The sequence below is a fragment of the Lottia gigantea genome (assembly GCF_000327385.1).
Source record: "Lottia gigantea unplaced genomic scaffold LOTGIsca_3, whole genome shotgun sequence".
In the NCBI taxonomy this organism is placed as follows: Eukaryota; Metazoa; Mollusca; class Gastropoda; family Lottiidae; genus Lottia; species Lottia gigantea.
Window position 1 is genome coordinate 4,224,540 of NW_008708986.1, and position 19,126 is coordinate 4,243,665.

The 19,126-nt window shown below is 33.4% G+C and overlaps 3 protein-coding genes across 3 annotated transcripts; 2 read left to right on the forward strand and 1 right to left on the reverse strand.

The window, feature by feature from the left end:
* Positions 1 to 573: 573 nt before the first annotated feature.
* Positions 574 to 876, forward strand: LOTGIDRAFT_105031 (hypothetical protein; the record flags this gene model as incomplete). The annotated part of the gene is made up of 1 exon (XM_009057299.1): positions 574 to 876. A coding segment is annotated over one exon (303 nt), but the record flags the coding sequence as incomplete, so codon positions are not given.
* Positions 877 to 4,231: 3,355 nt separating this feature from the next.
* On the forward strand, positions 4,232 to 7,669 carry LOTGIDRAFT_153402 (hypothetical protein; the record flags this gene model as incomplete). Its single annotated transcript, XM_009057300.1, has 4 exons — positions 4,232 to 4,286; positions 5,048 to 5,192; positions 5,860 to 6,086; positions 7,425 to 7,669. 4 exons carry the CDS (start codon positions 4,232 to 4,234, stop codon positions 7,667 to 7,669), a joined length of 672 nt encoding a protein of 223 aa, XP_009055548.1.
* Positions 7,670 to 9,642: 1,973 nt separating this feature from the next.
* LOTGIDRAFT_228640 (hypothetical protein) lies at positions 9,643 to 15,047 on the reverse strand (the record flags this gene model as incomplete). The annotated part of the gene is made up of 5 exons (XM_009057301.1): positions 9,643 to 10,864; positions 11,118 to 11,410; positions 12,204 to 12,451; positions 12,762 to 12,951; positions 15,009 to 15,047. 5 exons carry the CDS (start codon positions 15,045 to 15,047, stop codon positions 10,534 to 10,536), a joined length of 1,101 nt encoding a protein of 366 aa, XP_009055549.1. The 3' UTR covers positions 9,643 to 10,533.
* Positions 15,048 to 19,126: the final 4,079 nt, after the last annotated feature.

Below are 19,126 nucleotides of genomic sequence, written 5' to 3' on the forward strand. Positions count from 1 at the left end.
ATTATAGACGTGGTATGATGTAATCTACTAGTTAAAGGTAACGAGAACGTTAAAAACAAGTTACAAGAAAGTTAAGACGAGCGTCGGCAAACGTTGGCGAACGTCGACGGACGTCGGCGAACGCTGAGGGTGAAAAATATTTTTGGGTGTGCACAAAAATTCACGACGTTCTATCAAAACGTTACTTACGCCTTAGAGGAGCGTTACACGAATGTTGGTGGGCATTACTCGAACGTTACTCAAGTGTCCAGTGCGTGGCTAGCGCTTGGGTAATGCTTGCGTAACGCCTGTTTAACGTCCGTCGAACGTCTGTCCAGCGTGTCGCCAACGTTTCTCAGCGTTCCAGCTGGTAAGCTCCTGCAGTTGGCATTGCACCAGGTCAAGATGTCCAAGGCAGAGTCCAAGAAGAAAAGGAAGAGGAGAGGGAGAAAGTGCTGGTTGAGACCCTGGATAGGAAGGCAACCCCAGTTTGGTGTTTATGACAAGCTGATGGCTGAACTCAGAGCTGAAGACCAAGCCTCCTTCCACAACTTCCTGCGCATGCCACCAGAGATGTTTGATGAGCTTAGATAGAAAGTTGGTCCCAGGATCACCGAGAAGGACACTCGCTTGAGACCGGCCCTCGACCCTTGTATAAAGCTGGCCCTGACTTTGCGACACCTTGCCTCTGGTGACAGATATTCCTCACAGAGGTTTGGCTGGAGAATACCTCACAACACACAGTCACCGGTGGTAAGAAAGGTTTGCCATGCCATACTGGACGAGTACCTGGATGAGATGCTGACCTGCCTCAGTACGCCAGAGAAGTGGAATCAAGTTGCTGACAGATTCTATCATAGGTGGAACCCATGTCCTGGGACCACATATGTCACCTGACGTGAGTGAACGTTGGCTAAGCGTTACCTAAGCGTTACAAGAACGTCATAACAACGTTGTCCTAGAAACTCAATTTGAAGAACGTTGACGTTCCCCGAAAACATCAAAACGTTCACAAAACATTTTTTATAGCCCATATGCGTTATTATTTGAAATTATAACAAATGTACCTTAGCATTACATTGATCAACCTGAGTAAATCATATCAACAAATCACTTACAGGTGTCCAATATGCACATTTCAGTAAAAAATAACATAATAGTGTATTCAAGAACTCTTGAATTGTGATCACGTTAACAACCACACCCCCTATATCTTCCGGTCTATAAACAAATAAACATTTCAGTATGTCTTTCAAAGTAGTCTGCCTTTCGAGTAAGCTTTATGTACCTTTTTGTGTCGGATTTTAAATATTATTATTTAATTCTGATATAGAAAAGAGATACAAAGTGCTATTAATTGTGGTAGGGAAGTTCTGTAAACATTTTTAACTTGATTGTATGTCAATATTCACTAGTGGAACATTCATGTAGATATTGATTCCTTATGCAATATGTATGATATCCTGTTATGCTGGATTCATATCACTTAAAGGGACAATCCGCTTTTTTGTAGGTCGAAAAACTTTTTTCCTCAAATTTGTGAAAACATAACACAAAAATTTAAAGAAATGTGCTCTTTAACGTATCTGAAAGTTTTAACTAAAAAAATCCGTTAATTTTTAAACGCCACAAACATTTAAAAACATAAGGTTTTCAAGTTCGTTATGATTTTTGAAAGCTGTTAGAAAACTACTGTACGGATTTGAGTAAAATAAACGCCTTATTGTAGAGAAATATGTCTCCTATGTATTCTAAAGGTTTCAACTAATAATATTGAACACCAAAACTATGTCAAACTGCTTAATCAACAATTAGTACTCTCCGTGTTTAATTAGCCCTTATTAAAACAAATTCAGTTTGATCAAGAAGATACATAGATATAAATAGTATACTTTAGAAATATTTTCAGGTATAATTTAGGACTTTTTTGCAAAAAAAGGAATACCCCTTTAATACCCATTTGAACGACTAAACGCTTTTTCCATGTCATCCCCTCTTACCTGCAACAATGACAGGGGGAAATTGGGTTGAAAAATGTTGATAAGACGTCATTGGATTTTGTGGAAATATGGTTATTCGTGTTTACCGGGGACATTTTATTTTGCACAAATTGCAAAGCTGCATAGATTTTGTCCTTGATTACATCTAACCATTCTGTAAGTCAATGAAGCCAGCCTTTTCTAGCCCTCAGTGTAACGGTGTACAATATCGCAATACAAAACTCTTCATAAAGTTTAGCTCATTTAATTCTAGCTTGGTGTGCTTATAAGTTATATTTAGTTATGAATGATTTTGTTTAGCGTAACGTAAATGCAGTATAAGAACATGATCTTTTAATGGCCTTATTGTATTGAAATAAAGTGTGGTATCTGTAAGATAGAACAGAATGAATGATAAGTAATCCATGATATGTAAATCTATTAATGGTAAAACAATGTTAATTTCGCAGACGATATTGACGTTAAGATAGCGTACAATAAAAATCTTTAAATTTATCAATTATATATATATGAACGCATTTTGGGTTTCCTGAAGTATGTGATATATTGGAAAATGTTGCCATATTCCGGATTTATCGATGTACATTGATTGAAAAACATCAAATTTCACTCACTCTTATCAAACAATAATTAATTTTTTTAAAAAGACCACATTCGACGCTTTTAAAGAAAGACAATGTAAAAAATGTCATGGTAATCCATTGCGCGGTTTGTGAGAAATCGGCCCTTTACATAAGCCTGGGAAAAGGTAATCAAAAAGAAACGTAATGACGTATTTTTTAAGGGATATTAATGTCGTCATCAATTGTTCACCAACTACCAAAATAGCCGTCATCAAATGAAATAAGCAAAATTTTTTCACAAAGTATTACACTAACAATGTTCTTAAAAAATTCTAGGGGAGATAGAGGTGGATAGAGGGCTTTTAATTTACCAATGTTAAAAATACTTAAGCTCCGATTGGGAAAAAATCGAAATTGGTGATGAATTAAAGGAAGAATGAGTTGATACATTTGGAACAGTTCAAGAAATACAGGTACTTATAACTGTCATTAGAAGAAATAAGCAAAGTTTATTCACAAAGTATTATACTAACAATGTTCTTTAAAACAATCAAGCTTTTAGTGAACCAGGAAATTCCTAGTGGAATGGAACCAAATGGTAATCGATTTTATAAAATTAAAATAAATAGAGTGTAAAACTAACAAAAGAAAATCATAATTACTATTTTCATTTCAAATGTTTTCCTTCAGTGAACCATCTAACTGGTGATTCCCATCCTGGTCTTAAAGGTAGTATTCATTGGAAGGTTCATAGCAAAGTACTTTTAGTATGGAATTTGTGAAGTGATCAAAACATGACAACGATCGTAATTTATTTAGAACGAATTGCTCCATTTATTGGACCTACGAATATATTTACACTTTTAATAATTAGAAAAAATTAATAAAAGAATCAAAATACGATTCATAATTCATTTTATGATTTTGATCATGTCGACACTTTTTAAAAACTACCAAAGTTGGTATATAATATTTAATATTTCTAATATACTATGATAATTCAAATCTAATGGCATAAGCGACAGGTAATACGCGAGATATTCCGTACAAGTTTTATACAAACGTAACACAGACGTCGGTCGAATATCTAAATGGTGGAAATAGAAGAAAAATTAGAAAACTTTATTTTGAATCCCTTTAAGATTTGCGAAATGTTGGTCAATAATGCCATTTCCATTTCCCTGTTATTATATTGTTTGTAGAGGACCATAAACGGCGAGAATTTTCAATTAATTCATTATCTACCTTTTATCCATTTATAACTTTCCCGTGAGAAATAAGCATTCGTTTTTAAGTACTTTCGGAATATTGGAGAGTGCAATAAAAATAAATAACAGTAAAGCATCAGACTATTATTTTAAATGTAGAAACATGGTTCCGAAGATACAGTTCCGTTCAAGTTGTTTCAATAACTATTCTATATTCTTTTTCTTATTGATTCAGTTATTGGATTGTGCATATTGTGAAGTATGAGCATAAAGTATATGTGAAATCAAAAGGATAACCTGTTTGATATTTGGTTATAAAACTATCACTATCATTTGCAAAAATGGTAATTTGTGATATTCTTTCAAAATTTGGTGAATGTTTCTTTTAAATGTGCCAAGGTTAGCAAATGTCCATCTGAAATCTAGTGATTATAAACAGATTTATTTTTAAGGTGAATTGATTGCATCTATGATGAAAATAATGGATTTACGATTGGTGCTGTGTACGATTTTAGCATTTAGTAATTACTGTACTGGTAAGTATAGGGATATCGGACCATGTCCGGTTGCTGTTAGTATAAAAAAAACACCCACATTGTTTCATGAAAATCAGTTTCAAGATTAATTCATTTTCAAAGCACTTTATTTCCAAATAACTTTGTAATATAACGCTGTAGCTCTTACATTTAACATTTACCCACATCGGATATTTATACGCACGAATGAATTCATTTTTTTCTAGATGAGTTATGAATGCTTAGTTCCACCTACCAAAAGGGAGAGAAAGTGACCACATGATTTCAGAAATGTTTCCATAATTTTGTCCACGTATTAAAAATGTTTTTCATTTAAGTTATAGCTTTAAGATAAGGGCATATATCTTGGTCAGTTTAGCTCACTCTATTCCAGGTCTAATTTGAAAATACAGATTTCCTTTGGGAAATAGAGACTTTAATTTTATCGAACTATCCGCCCATTATTTAAACCCATGATTTTGGGGTGATAAAAATATGATATTTGTATTTTGACATGTTGTAAATACGTTACCTTCCTAGAAAACTCACCTCATTGTGTGTCTGAAAATTGTTTTCTGCAAAACAATTTTATAAATTATGATGGTGATATAATGGTGAATGATAAGTTTTTTCGTTGTATTTTTGAGACTCTCGTTACTATGCTGAGGCTAAAATTATATTCTACATCAAAACAATCAGTAAAGATTTCATGTTTTATGTCTAAAAAACTTTTTGTTCTTGTTGCCTTGTAATAAAGTAGCAAACTATATTGAATCTTTCAGGGTTGGTATTTAAATATCACAATTCCACTGTATTAACTTACCATAATGCAAGAATCGAATGTCAAACGAATGGATATGAGTTACTGGTGCTTCATTCTGAAGCTGACATTACGGAAATCAACAACTTTTTGGACACCCTAGACAGGTTAATATGGCATATTTGCATAAGATATCAACTTCTAAAACTAACCTCTTCTGACAGTGCATATACACGATATTCAACACGTAGCTCCAGCAATTACTGTGACGATATGGGGCAAGAGATCCCCACTCTACTAATAACAGAAGCAGGCTTATAATCGAGAAAAACGTATTTATATGATAGCATTATAAGGAGATCAGAAGGATTTGAGTTGCCAAATTTCCATTAAGGTACATTTTAATTGAAATATTTGATAAAGAGTAAAAATAGTCGTCTAAATAATTGTGTGTTCCACTGTGCGCTGAATTTTTGAAAAGCTGAGTGGACTTCTGTATCTAAATTAAACGAAGATCCCGATTGGTCAAATATTATTTGAAATCAAAACGATTTAATGTTCAGTGTCTGGATAATAAAAACTACAATTCGGCATGAAGTTGAATTTCTATCATACAATGTTTAGGATTTTAAGTAACTTTTCATAGCAAAGTTTGAATATTTTTTTTGTAAAATAAAAAGGTTTGAATAAGACCAATATTAGATACTTTTTAAAAATTACTCATGTATTCTCATTATTACAGGTTTAAACCGCTCAAACACTTAAACAATTTAAACATCAAGAGTCTCCGAGATATTGTTTGTTTGACAATGTTAGTCTATTTCTGGATTTCAGGCCTCAACACATATGGATAGGATTAGATAAGTATCAAGGTAAATCAAATTTTACGTGGTTAACTGGTAATCTAGCTTCATTCAATAACTGGGAAGAAGGTGAACCAGATGGATGGTCCTATCAACATTGTGTTTGTATTCAAAAGACCAACTTACGCTGGAATTCCAGGAGGTGTGGTTACAAATTTAATTTTTTATGTGGACCTTTGAGCCAACCTATAAATTACGGTACGTTAATATGAGTGTTATATTGTATGATTTTAATCATTTTATGTAATGACAGTGCGAACTATATTGTCGTCGCTATTGATTTTCTCTAGTCCACCCATCCACAATTGCTTCTGAAAACAAGAGAGGCTTTTTTTTATTAAAAAATTTAACAACTTAGATATATTAGCAATTTTATAGCTGAAGTGATTTTTGGGGGCTATTTTTTATCATTCAAGTCAGACTGTGTATTAGTGTGTTTTTGTTATAGAGCACGCCTGTAGCGGGGTTAGATTCTGACAACCGACCAATTCCGTTGCTGCAATTTAATATCATATATTATTGCCCTTCAGGATATATTACTTGCCCATCAAGTCTGGCAACCGGCCTGTGATAAGGCCATCTTTCCATATATTTTGATAAAAATTTGTATACTTTGGAGAGTTGGCGATATCTTGAATGATTTCCAATAATTTTTTAAAAGTTATTTTCCTAGATAGGATTAAACAAAAGACTTGTGAAAACGATTTTAGCTACAACTTTGATCAGAATATTGTTTGTACTGTTTACAAACATTCAGTAAAGATGTCATTCAAGATAGATTTTTGTTAAAGATAATTATACATGCTGTTTAGTATTCGACCGTAACCAAATGAAAAAATAACTGAATATCGATTTAGAAGAACTTCTATATAACCCTTTTATTGACTTTGATGGCATCAATCAATTGCTTTCTATTTAACTTCAAATTTTCCAGCATGATATTTAATTTGGGGCGCATATAGATACGACACATGCAGGTAACGTAGGTACAAATTCTACGGCTGTATACATGTTGTAAAATGGGCATCAGGAAACTATTTTCAACCGCCATGGTTCTGCAAGTTTTCCATATGATCCTATCAAAAAAAAGCAATTTGTTCCGTATTCGTCAAGAATAAATCGATATGTTTTTAACTACAGAATTAATCACTCAACCCTAAATTCAATTTATTATCTTATTTATTTATTACTTAAGGGAACGTGTGAAGTTTGTTTGTCTGTAGACATGCGCCGCCTCGTGGAAATATTCCGCAACATTATTGGATCTCTGTAGTGGCTGTAGAACTTTTGATTGGGAGTATCCATCGCCAAAGTCCAGGGTGAAATAAAGTGCATTTTATGCAATTTTGAATTATTTCAATATCATTACATTACAATTCCACAAAATATTTACCCCGGAGCCGTCATTGTTGTGTCTTCATAGAACACCGGACAATGTCCCCCTCTCCGGAGTTTTTTTTTTCAATTTAGTGCTGTCATGACTCATGAAAATCAAGTATTGGTATAATTTCATCACATTTCATTATTATTTTTCAGATGAAGGTGGTCTTCTAGTTCAGGGTCCGTTTTATTTATTTTCTCAGAACACAAGTATTCAGTCAATTTCAACAATGAAACATTCCTATGAGAAAAAACTACGCTGTGCTCATTTATGTTCTATTCAAGTGGAGTGTACAGATTTCAGTTTATCGACAGTTGATTGTACTCTTCATTTAAATAGTGTCAATGGATCGGAATTTACGTTGATTGGAACTAACCTTTGGACAAGGCGACCAAGGTGAACGCGAATAGCTGCCAAAATATGTTTATGTTTTTGTTCCGCTTTAATACAAAAAACTGAACTGGTCAATTTGTGAAGGATATTCCAGATATCTTTTGTTAATTTTAAACTCATTTTATAGACAGTCTTTCATTGTGTTGCAATTTGTTAGTCTAATATATTCAAGCATAAACTTTGTTTTCACCACTTTATCGGGAGTTGTATGAAATTACAAGGCTACTGTATTTTAAACAAATATTCCAGAAACCTTTGCATCTACTTGATAAAACTTTTATTACTGAACAAGGCAGGTCATTGGTAAAATGATTGACAGACTTTATAGATGTGTTGAGTACGACGATTTCCTAATATTATCGAGGAGCATTAATTAGGGTTACCTGCAGAATAAAAGATGAAGTGAAGAATTGAAGTACGTACGTGGAGTAGTCATAAGATGGTTTGTCAGAATGTCTCAATGTTAATCATGGCCAAGGAGAGAAGAATAGTCTATATGCTAGATAACTCCCTGCTGCTGGGGGTCAACACCATCCTACACAAGTTGTGGTTTAGACCAAAACATTTGACAGACTGCCATTCAAACACTATTAGGGTGTAACGTTGAAATTTGAACTGAAGGAACAAACCCGTCTGAAGTTTCTATGTGGCAAATTTCAAGTTCGTACCTTGGAACCTCTGCCTGCTACAGCTTTTTTAGTCTTAGGCTTTTCCGTAAACTAAAATATGAGCGATCTTCCTCTTGTAAATAAGGGTGAAACTTCAAAGTCGACTTTCGCAAAAGTTTGTAAAAAATAGAAATTCTATGTTCAATATATTGTCAAAATTGACCGAGATATTGCCATTTCAAGTTTTCTTAGGGGGTCACTTCCAAACTATACGGTTCAAAAAACATGTTAAGGTTAAGACCAAAACTATCATAGATGTAATGTTGCAATTTGGACTAAAGGGACACAAACGATGGAAATTGAAAGTCCTTTCTTGGAAACTCTGCCTGCTACTGCACGTTTAGTCCCAGACCTTTCCCTAAACTAAAATATGAGCGATTTTCCTCTTGAAAATAAAGGTGATAAGGCGATTTTCTCAAAAGTTTGAAAAAAGTCCGATTATCTGTTTGGAACTGAAATAGACTCAAGACATGATAAACTTTCAAAACTTTGACAGGCTACAATTAAAAAGCTATCAGAGATGTAATGATGCCATTCGGACTGAAGGAGCACGCCAGTCTGAAGTGGCTGTGTTCTAAATATTATTCCTCTTTCCTATTTCCTCCATCAAAGATGAGATGTGGGAAATCTCCATAAAATAGGGTTTAGTTTTTCTGACTCTACTCACGCCAATAACGTCAAAATATCCGAGACGGGAATAAAGGCAGATGTTTCGGAATAATTCCCAATCTGGTTTGAATTTAGTTATATTTTGTACAATATTATGACTTAGTAATAAACTATAGTCACATTGATCAGTTTTCACATTTGTGGTTTTTATTGGGCAATGTATTTTTCCTGCAAATGGTCAAAGGGGGATAATTTGAAATTCGTTTGGTCTGTAGTCTTGGTATGATATAATTATAACCAGCAGTGTTATTCGCAATCCATATGACAAGTTGAGTCATGCACAGAAAACAGACAATTGAATGTTAGAGCCATTGATATTTCGATTTTTATAGGTAGTTATTCTATATTTATCCTTAAATTATGTTTTACAGCTAAATGGGGGTTAACTAGAAAAAAATAAAAGATATTAAGTCAATTTAGACTAACAATAATCACTATGCAAACATTTCCTTGTTCCATTGACGATGTAAATTTTTGATAGGCAGTATTTTACTCATAAAATACATAATATACCCTTTCATCACTTATTGGTTCTTTAGGTTTAGATTTGTTCTTAGATGATTGGCGGATTGCTCGCATATTTGGAATGATAATTTTGTACATTTCTGTAAAACTCCAGCTAGATTTTCATATTTAAAAAAGATTTTATATTTATGATAAATCATTTATTACTAAAATTAAATATACATTACATTTAAAAGAAATTCTACCAGATAGCAGTGTGTTGTAAATAATTCTAAAATATATATTGTAGGGCATTAACACCTCATTAGGTTTATTTCTTAAACCATACAGTGGTTGTCCCAACTGACCCCTCCTGAAGCCCCACCTGAAGCTCCTCGGTTGGATTTTCAAAAACTTTTACATTGGTCGGCGTATCATTTATTTTTGTCGAATCGTTTCTTCTCGGAATCAGAGATACGGCATAGTCAAAGACATTTATTCACATCTGGGTAAGATTCAAAACATAATTATTTTTTTTTATTTTGAGGTAGTTTAGGTCAAAATAAACATTCAAGAGCTGTAATTTTATTTGTTCAGTTTTAATTGTTAATTAAGTTGAAAACTACTCCAGATATGAATGGGTATCTTTGAACATCTATGTAAGATATTATACCTCGCTAACTGTAGTATTTACTCACAAAGCTTAGATAAAGCCCGCATTATCGTCACATTTTTTTCAAAAGAGAAGTGATAGAAAAATCACCAAATGGATATCAGTAAATAAATGTCGGCGCAAAGTACATTAAAAAGCACACAATATTTGGCACAAATAAAAATACACAAAAGCTGGCCTCTTCTGTCACATTATTTCATGTTTAAAGGTCGGTCCCCAAAATTTCATTAAAATTTTTAGTATTCAGTTCCAAAACAACCACATACATTGTAAGATGGATGGTAACGTACTTCAAAATTTGAACGTAAATTCGGGAGCAAATCTTTAAGCATATCAGGCGAATGTCTTTCTAGTTGGCCTATAACTTCACTATTAAATGGCCAGCCCTGTGTCTAATCACAACCATTTCAGACTAACTTATCGAGGGCTACACAGGCATCTCCCGTTACGTTGAATCGAAACCCAGTTGAACGGACAGCGTGTATGTCGACAGGGGTTGACTGCGACTGGACGGCTGGTGGTTGTAGTTGTAGTTGTTGTGGTTGTTGTTGTAGGTGTTGGTGTTGTTGTTGTTGGTGCTGGTGCTGCAGTTGAAGGTATCTCATCAATCTGATTAAAAGGAGGAATGTCTCCTGGTCTGAGAACCTGAATATTGGTTTCAGGTTGATTTCCAGCTTCTGATTGGATGATACCATGACCCAGATCAATGGCGATGTTGGCCTCTTGTGCTTCCTCTGATATTACGCATCTGCAAATAAAAAGAGTTAGTATACTTTTAACGAATGGTTGGAATGAAAAACACATAATGGCTATAATAATGGAATTGAAATGAAGGAATATAGTCAATTATGTCAATACTAATGCAAACGTACACATAAAAAAATATAAAGCGTTAATATCACAGAATATTCTTCCAAATATTAAAACTTCAAAAATCCACGAATTCATTGATTAGTGGTTGGGATTTATTACAAACGATATCAACTAATGTTAGTCCTTACCTGCATCTATCCTCATCAAAAAAAGTGTTTCTTGGACAATTATATTGACGGGTATAGTCAGGACATCTACATTCGCAGTGATCAGAATCCCAGATTTGGGCCTGTGTACATTCTGTTCGGTAATTACAGACGCATATGCATTCTTCGGGTATAAATCTTTGATACGGTTCACAATCAAGTGGGTTCAGTTTACAGACGACCTTGCATGACAAATGTCTCTCAATATTAACAGCTAAAGGTCCAGCCCATTCTAAATAAAGAGAACCCTCTTCTATAACATCAGCTCGCAGAACCTGAAAACAAGTCGAGAACCCGTCAACCGGTGTGCCAAATAATCTCAAAATATAATCAAACTAATATAACAACAACAGTATAAATTGTTGAAAGAGAGATTATGTTTTTCCACATCATACAGAATATTAGATTTAAAGGAAGAAGGAAGTGGTAACAGAAAGGGTTTCTAGTTCATGGAATAGTTGTGATATTTGCATCGCATTCGAACAAATATACATGTTCAATTAGGCGGGATCAATGTCTATCAAAATTAATTTTATCTGATCGATCTTGATTGATTTAACATGATTGCAAATTTAGTCCCATGCACAAATTTTAAATCCTGTAACGCCATTTAGGTTCTTCTTATCAAACAAGTGGTTGCCTAGCAAGATACGCACACTTCCCTGATAAATGTTCAGTAAATCAAAGGTGGTATCAGTATCAGTATCAGTATCAAATCGTACCAAAAATCTAATTTGTACAAGATATTGTCGATTTAATCAAACACATAAAATTTCATAAAATTTGGACATAAACTGCTAGCAAATTCTAATGCAAGTCAATAATAGGGCATTAACTCAAATTCCATTCATTGAAAAATCGTCAAATTCAAACTTGACCAAGATCTCATGAATATAAATGATCACACCAAATTTCATTAAAATCAGATATAAGACTCTATTGTGTTCACGAGCCAATTGTGGGCGGACGGACGGACAGGGGTGACGAAAATATACGATCACATTAAAATGTGGGCGTATAAAAAATATGCCAATAGAGGCGTATTCTACACATTGACGAAGAACTCACGTGATATTGTGCCATCTCTTTTTCATCAGGTACACAAACCAACTTTTCAGATGGACAACATCCGCCACATCTCTCAATCATTGTACATTCCGGCCAGTAGACAAACCCAGCTGGATCGTTAACAGCACGTGGTATAGCGACAGACATTGGTCTTGGGGAACATTCATCAGGAAATGCCAATCTTGCTCCACCACTGATGTAAGCCTTCTCTCCATTTGTTCCGTTGTCTGCTGACTCAAATGGATAAACTGAAAGTAAAATGGAATGTGATAAGTTTGTTTATCCTGCAAAGGAAGATCCTTTAATTTGTTTAGACAAACATCGACATAACTGGCCGAACTGAGCCCACCTACTTCCCTGTCATAAATGTCTTATATTTATACATTCTATAATAGCTCTAAAAAGGGTTGGTAGTTAGGTCAAACATCCATCCACAGTAACAGGGCAAGGAATTGCATGTACCATATTTTTTAAGCAAGACATCATATTTGTGTGTATATGTTATGAGTATATGGAAAGGAGTGCTTTTTATTACAAATATTAACAAAATAGGCCTACCATCATTTATTGTGAGTGGATGTCCATCTTTTTGTACGGAAGATAAAAACGCCTCCAAAGAGATTCCTCTAACTATCTGTCTTCTGAGCTGCTCTGAAAGTTCTTCAGGTACCCTCGGTGGTAAGTTGACAGCCACATCCACATTAGCTGTGGTCCTTTTTTGTCGGTTTGTGACTGACGAGTCGCATAGCTGAAAGAAAAACACAGTTGTTAAGAAATCGTGACTTTCTATGATATGCGACAGACAATACTTAGGTAAATTAAAGGATTGCACTGAATTGAGTCAATCGTAGCGAAAATATAGAACCTTATCCAATCTAGGCGATCTACGATCTAATACTATTAAATCTAAAACGGCTATTTGGGGATATAAAATATTTCAGCAAACATTTGCCTTTCCGGACCATTGAAGGTTCTTTGGGGTTATTGTTGTTGTTTCTTACAATGTTAAGTGCATTGGGGTCTTTTGTGTATCAGCTTGGTATGCTTTCTTATTTGATGAACAAAGGGAGGTAATAAATACTGACTTTGTAACTGTTAATAAACACGTTGTACTGAGAGACATTTAAAAGACCTCATTGACCATGGAATTTGAAAAATGCGGATGAAGTTATAAGAATTTTTTGTTATCATTTATTTTAGATGATTTATATTATATTAAAAATGATGGGGATACAGAGTGAAATGATAAAGTATATATATAGGTCCCTTATCATTTCAATTATATTATCGGAATATACACCCATCAAAATTGCTCTTAGTCCCATTAAAATCTGCTAAACATAAACAAGAAGAGATATTTTTAGATGCTTCCCATGGAGTTTCACAATCATCATTACCGAGAGTTTAATGTTGACGTGCCAAAATAACCTTTATACTCATTTTGAATGATTTACGCCTTCGGAGTAAACATCAATGTCTAACTTAAAGGGACAGATGTGCCATTCTTTTTGACCAATCATACCGTCTCAGAAACGAGATATTTGTAGCTAAGTAATCAGTAATAGTTTTCAGAGTCAACCGTCGAAATTTGAGCCTTCAGATCTATGTGTGTACAGAATATTTCGCGTTCGAATGTAAAAAAAAATTGGTGCACATGTCTTTTTAAGTTTCAAATGATTTTCTGTTAATGTGCCAATTATTGAATTATTCTAACTTGTATAGTTTAATTGTTTAAGGTTTGTCTCTACCATACCCAAATAAATTTTAAGGTGCCCTCACACCATAGCTATTACCAGTATTGTGGTAGATTAAAATCCTTTTCATCAACTCCCTGAAACAATTGCATTGGAATTTGAGTTGAATATATTTTTTCTTGTAATCTCTTCAGAAGTAATAATCTATGAATAATCTTTAGTGAAACATATTCTGTTTGAATTGAAATAGTTTTCATGTTGAAATCCATAGTCTCTACTTGTGACCTAGGCCAGTGCTTCTATAGGAGAGTATCCTCTATAACTTCGAAACTTATGACCGTATTCGCGACCATATGCAACTATAGTGTATGGTGTGAAAGTCCCTTTAAGATATTGAAAGAATAACAGTGCTAGTGTAACCTATGACCCGTACAATTGTTATAGTTTGTTTAGAAGTTGTTAATTACCAATTAGTAGAATTATTTATTTATCTCTAATTAATTATCTTATCTTTAGAATGGTCGAATAAACAAACGGCAAGATACTATTTATGTCTTTACTAATTGAAGAGTCGTAATGATCACCATACGAACACATGTCAGGATATACGAAGATAATATACCACTACTAATGTTGCTTACTGTTGCTTCTTAAGAATTCTTAATTCTATTATAGAAACGTAAGTGATTTACGGAATATGTCTGTAGCAAATATTAGTTAGAAGTGTTATACGATATATTATATTATAATGATATATTTACAAATGAATTATATATATATATATGTTGATACATCAACACAATATTACATTATGTAAACTAAACAATTTGTTAATACACCATATAAGGTAAATAAACTTTTAATTTACACAAGTATAATATACTTGCACAGATATGATATAAATATGTTTGTAAATTTTGTAAATGTTATATATCTGTACTGGTATATCATACTAGTTTATTTACAAATTTATCTATATAGTGTTGAAGTATTGACATGTATATATTGGTATATTGGTGACGTATTTAGAAATAGCTCATTAGCAATCAAATGGTAATTATCCAATATCATTTCTCATCCAATTTCCCAGTCAGAGAATCTCTTATCCTACCCAGGAACGCCCGATAGAAGGTTGGTGAAAATTTCCCATTACAGTAATTAACGAAATGATATTTGCTCCAAATCATCCACCAATAGGCAGACTAGTATCAATCGCTAGATTTGTTCTCAAGTGGGTTGGTGACTTTGCTACAAAAAATAAAGGTGCGAAGGTTCCATACCTCGAGAGGTGCGATGTCTGCCACAAAAAATTATACGTTTCTATCTTTTTAAACCACATGGCCACATTAAGTGTAAACAAATTTATTATATATTTCTTCAGTTCTGAATTCTGTGCCAAAAAAAGAAAACTATTGTCACTGCAAACGTTTTTGAAGATAGATAATGTTTATAAAGTGATCATGCAACGTGGTGTGCCAAAATTACAAAATCGTTTTAAAACGCAATATAATTTACCGAAATAGTCTTGACATTTCTGTTTCATTTTAACATATTCTATTTTTACAAAAGTTCCATCATTTTTATTGTATTTTATTGTTATTCTGTTTCCACGAAATTAGTCTCCGAATTATCGACTCGAAAGAGGAATATGTGAAAGTTTGAGATGCTAACACTTTTTAGGGGTAGGGGGCTTTAACTTTATTTACAATATATACTAAGACTTTTAAATTTTGCGATCGAATTTGACTGCTCCCATAGAATTATATATAGAATTACATCTAAATAGCTAATAGCCATGCGAACAATTTAACCTTTACCAAATAACTTATAATATTAAATTTAAATCAAAAATAGGAAACCCATGGAGAGAAAAATAATTTAGTCGATGCAGGATCCAAATTTACATATTTCCCATTGATCTGGTCTTGTGCAATGACCTGATGTCAGTCTCTGCAAACGCATAGCCAATATAGCTCAGTTTTGTATAAGGCCAACAATCAGGTACAATCTTAACTGTTTTTACTTAAATTTATACAAAATATGCCAGATCCAGAGTTTCAAATTTCTTTTTTTTTTGAGTTCATGGACAATTCTGTGAGTCTGTGACCCCTACTGGTAAAAACACTCCTGACCTCGGATCTTTATCATTGATTTCGCATAATTATAATTTTTCATGAGGATGCTTTTTTCAAATGAGCCACGTAGGCTATTTTCACTCAAAGTTAGTGTGAAAACAGCTCTCAATTTGAATACATAAATGATGGAGAAGAAGTCCGTCATAGAAACGTATTGACTTCATAGTAGACTTGTATATAGTTGAAACTACGAGATTTATTTGCCTATTATAGTTGGGTTTTCTCAATTTGCTAGATATGCAATGACATCATTTAACCGGATATTATTATTCGCATTGACCTCAAATCCTACTTTTAATACCTAAGAAACAGGATGAAAAACATGAACTACTTTATAAATTTACAAATTTCCTTTCGTTTGCCAATCAGAATCGTCTGTTCCAGGAATTGTATATATTTACCATTGTAATTGCAGTTTCTTTGGCACGAACACTCAAAACACCATCTATCTCTATCACGAGGAGAATTTAATGAGGTTTTTGGTCTGAATGAAGGTGGTCTTGACATGGTTTCAATAGCAACATAGGTGATTTTAATACGACTATAACTAGGTGGTGCCAATGTGGTTCCCATATTAAACTAAACTGTTACAATAGTATTATATAAACACATTCAATAAAGGAGAGTTTGCGTCTACTTTCTGAGCAAGGTCAGAGCTACATTGTTGCCATCATGATCGTATTGTGTCCTAAGCTTTGAAAGTTGGAGAATGTTGGGACATATTTGATATGATTGCTCTGGTAATTCCCTTCCAATAGTCTTTGCGATGGTTCAGTGAGTTAGACAAGTTTGCCTTGTAACTTGATGGTCCAAGGTTCGATGCCTGCAAAATTCGAGATAGAACCGTCGAGTAGTTCTACCCGATTTCTCTACTAGTGGTACAGGTCGGGGTGGTATGGAAAAGTCTGGTTGCTGGGATGGGACAATAAAACCGAGGCCTCATGAACTACAGACGTCAAAGATCTCTAAACAGATGGCAATCGAAGAAGAGACAACTGATCGTCTGTTGGGTAAAACGAGGATAAAATTAGTCTTGAATATCTTCACATAAACATTTAGGAAGTCTTTGATTGATCTTTGTTTTCACGTACATTGTCAAGTATACGTGGGTCCTAACCTAAATATGTGTATTGATTCTTTTTTTCACGAAGAAGAAAACTTTTTCCTTTATTGTGTTTAAACAATATTGTCTGGTGTTGTTTTCAACTTGTAACCTTGAGTTTACTTATTCATATGGTGTAGGTTTCTTGAAGAAACCCTGAGAGAGTAATTTGTTTTCTCTCTGAGGTTTAGAACCAATGAACGAACGAATGAATTTTAGTCCTCTTTTTCAGCTTTTAATTTGGTTAATGAAGCCTGGCTTAATTTATTGTATCATGGACATTGCGGGCAAAATATGCAAAAACCAACATGAAATATTAAACTAATCTGTTTCAAGATGGGGGAAAAAACGTCGACTCTCAAATCATGGCCATTTCTAGATGATAGATATATTTAAAAAGAGAAACTTTCTAAACGCTCAATTAAGTTTGTATTGTAAAAGGCAAAATTATATAATAAGAAAAGCTTCAGAAAACTTCTGGCAATAATATATTTTATTTTAGAAAGGACTATTCACTATTCTTCTTTTTCTAAATAATTTTATTGAGGACAAAAAATCAGAGCCCTTAGTCCTGTCTATTCCTCAGTTACTCGGTTACTCGCGTATAATAAGATATTGAAACCGGTTGCAGAAATAAAGTTTAATCATTAACTTATTATAGTGAATTGTTTCCGAGTGCGTAAAGAGGACATCCTAGTACAAAGGAAGTACACATATTTAAAATTATTTTCCCATTTAAATTGAATATTCGACTGGGTCAAATCCTAATAGCTTGATGTTGTAAGGATGAAGAGGAAATGAGACCATTTTCATTTTAGAGAATTATTGTCAATAGCATACTTTACTCGGTCAATTATTCTGAACTCAATTCAGGGGGTTTATCTGAGACTTGTACGGTCATAAACGTATTTAGACTGGCTGACTTTTTCTGGACCCTTTAAGGGTTTTCCAAGCCTTTGTCCATTTACGGATCATAGATCGATTGCATTACCCCTTTTTTCCTCTTTAAATCATTACCATTTCGGGATTTTCTCTGAAGTTTTTCCTGCAATCTTTTTATAATATGTCTGAGAATATAGTTTGACTGAATAGAACAACTTTATCATGATTGTTCAAGTTAATGTTAGAATACATTAAAAAAAAATGTAATTTACCATCCCAAGGTTGAAAACCCCTTAATCTAGACATTAATCCCCGCTTCAGTTAATATTTTTTCAATATATAGGATATTCATTAAGGATCTGGAAATTTTGAATGCTGTGCGGTAAGCCGCTCATCACAACTTACATTGCTACTTGAAAAAAATAAAACACCACAGTGTTCGTATCTGAAACTGGTAACCCTTTAGTTTTTATTTTAAATAAAGTATCAACCAGAGTTCTGTTATGTCTACTTTATCTGCAATGTCAAAATTAACAGTATTCTATTGTTCCCAGCCTTATCTCTCAATTTTATTCATATTCATTGTTGGGATCCAGCTACTTTGTGTCTTAATTTCATTTTTAAGCCAATTTAATGCAGATAAAAAAGAATAAACGAATTTTAAAGTTTGCCTCTTGGATTTTTTATTCTTTCATATTGTAATTTAGCCTATTCATTTATTTGCAAATTTTATTCGAGAACGAAAGATATATGATAATCTGAAGGTTTTAAATCAGATTCTATAAAATATTTTTACGTTAACTAATTATAAATTTTACTTTCAAGAAAGAAATCATTTATTTATTCGTAACAAATGTCGCTTACTAAAAAAGGTTTGAATATAAGTTTAGCTTACCTTTGAGAAAATTTGAATAAAATAAATAACAAATGCTATAGTTCTCCACATTCTGCAATAATAGTTATCTCGAACCTTTCCAAGTTTACAAAGTCAACTTAAATTTATCTTTGTCGATAAAAGCCAGTGCGACTAATATTTATACAGTAGGTGAGCAATGCCAAGTCGAGTACCGTTTTTGTTGGATTAGGCACTTAAATTTTTGATTATTAGGT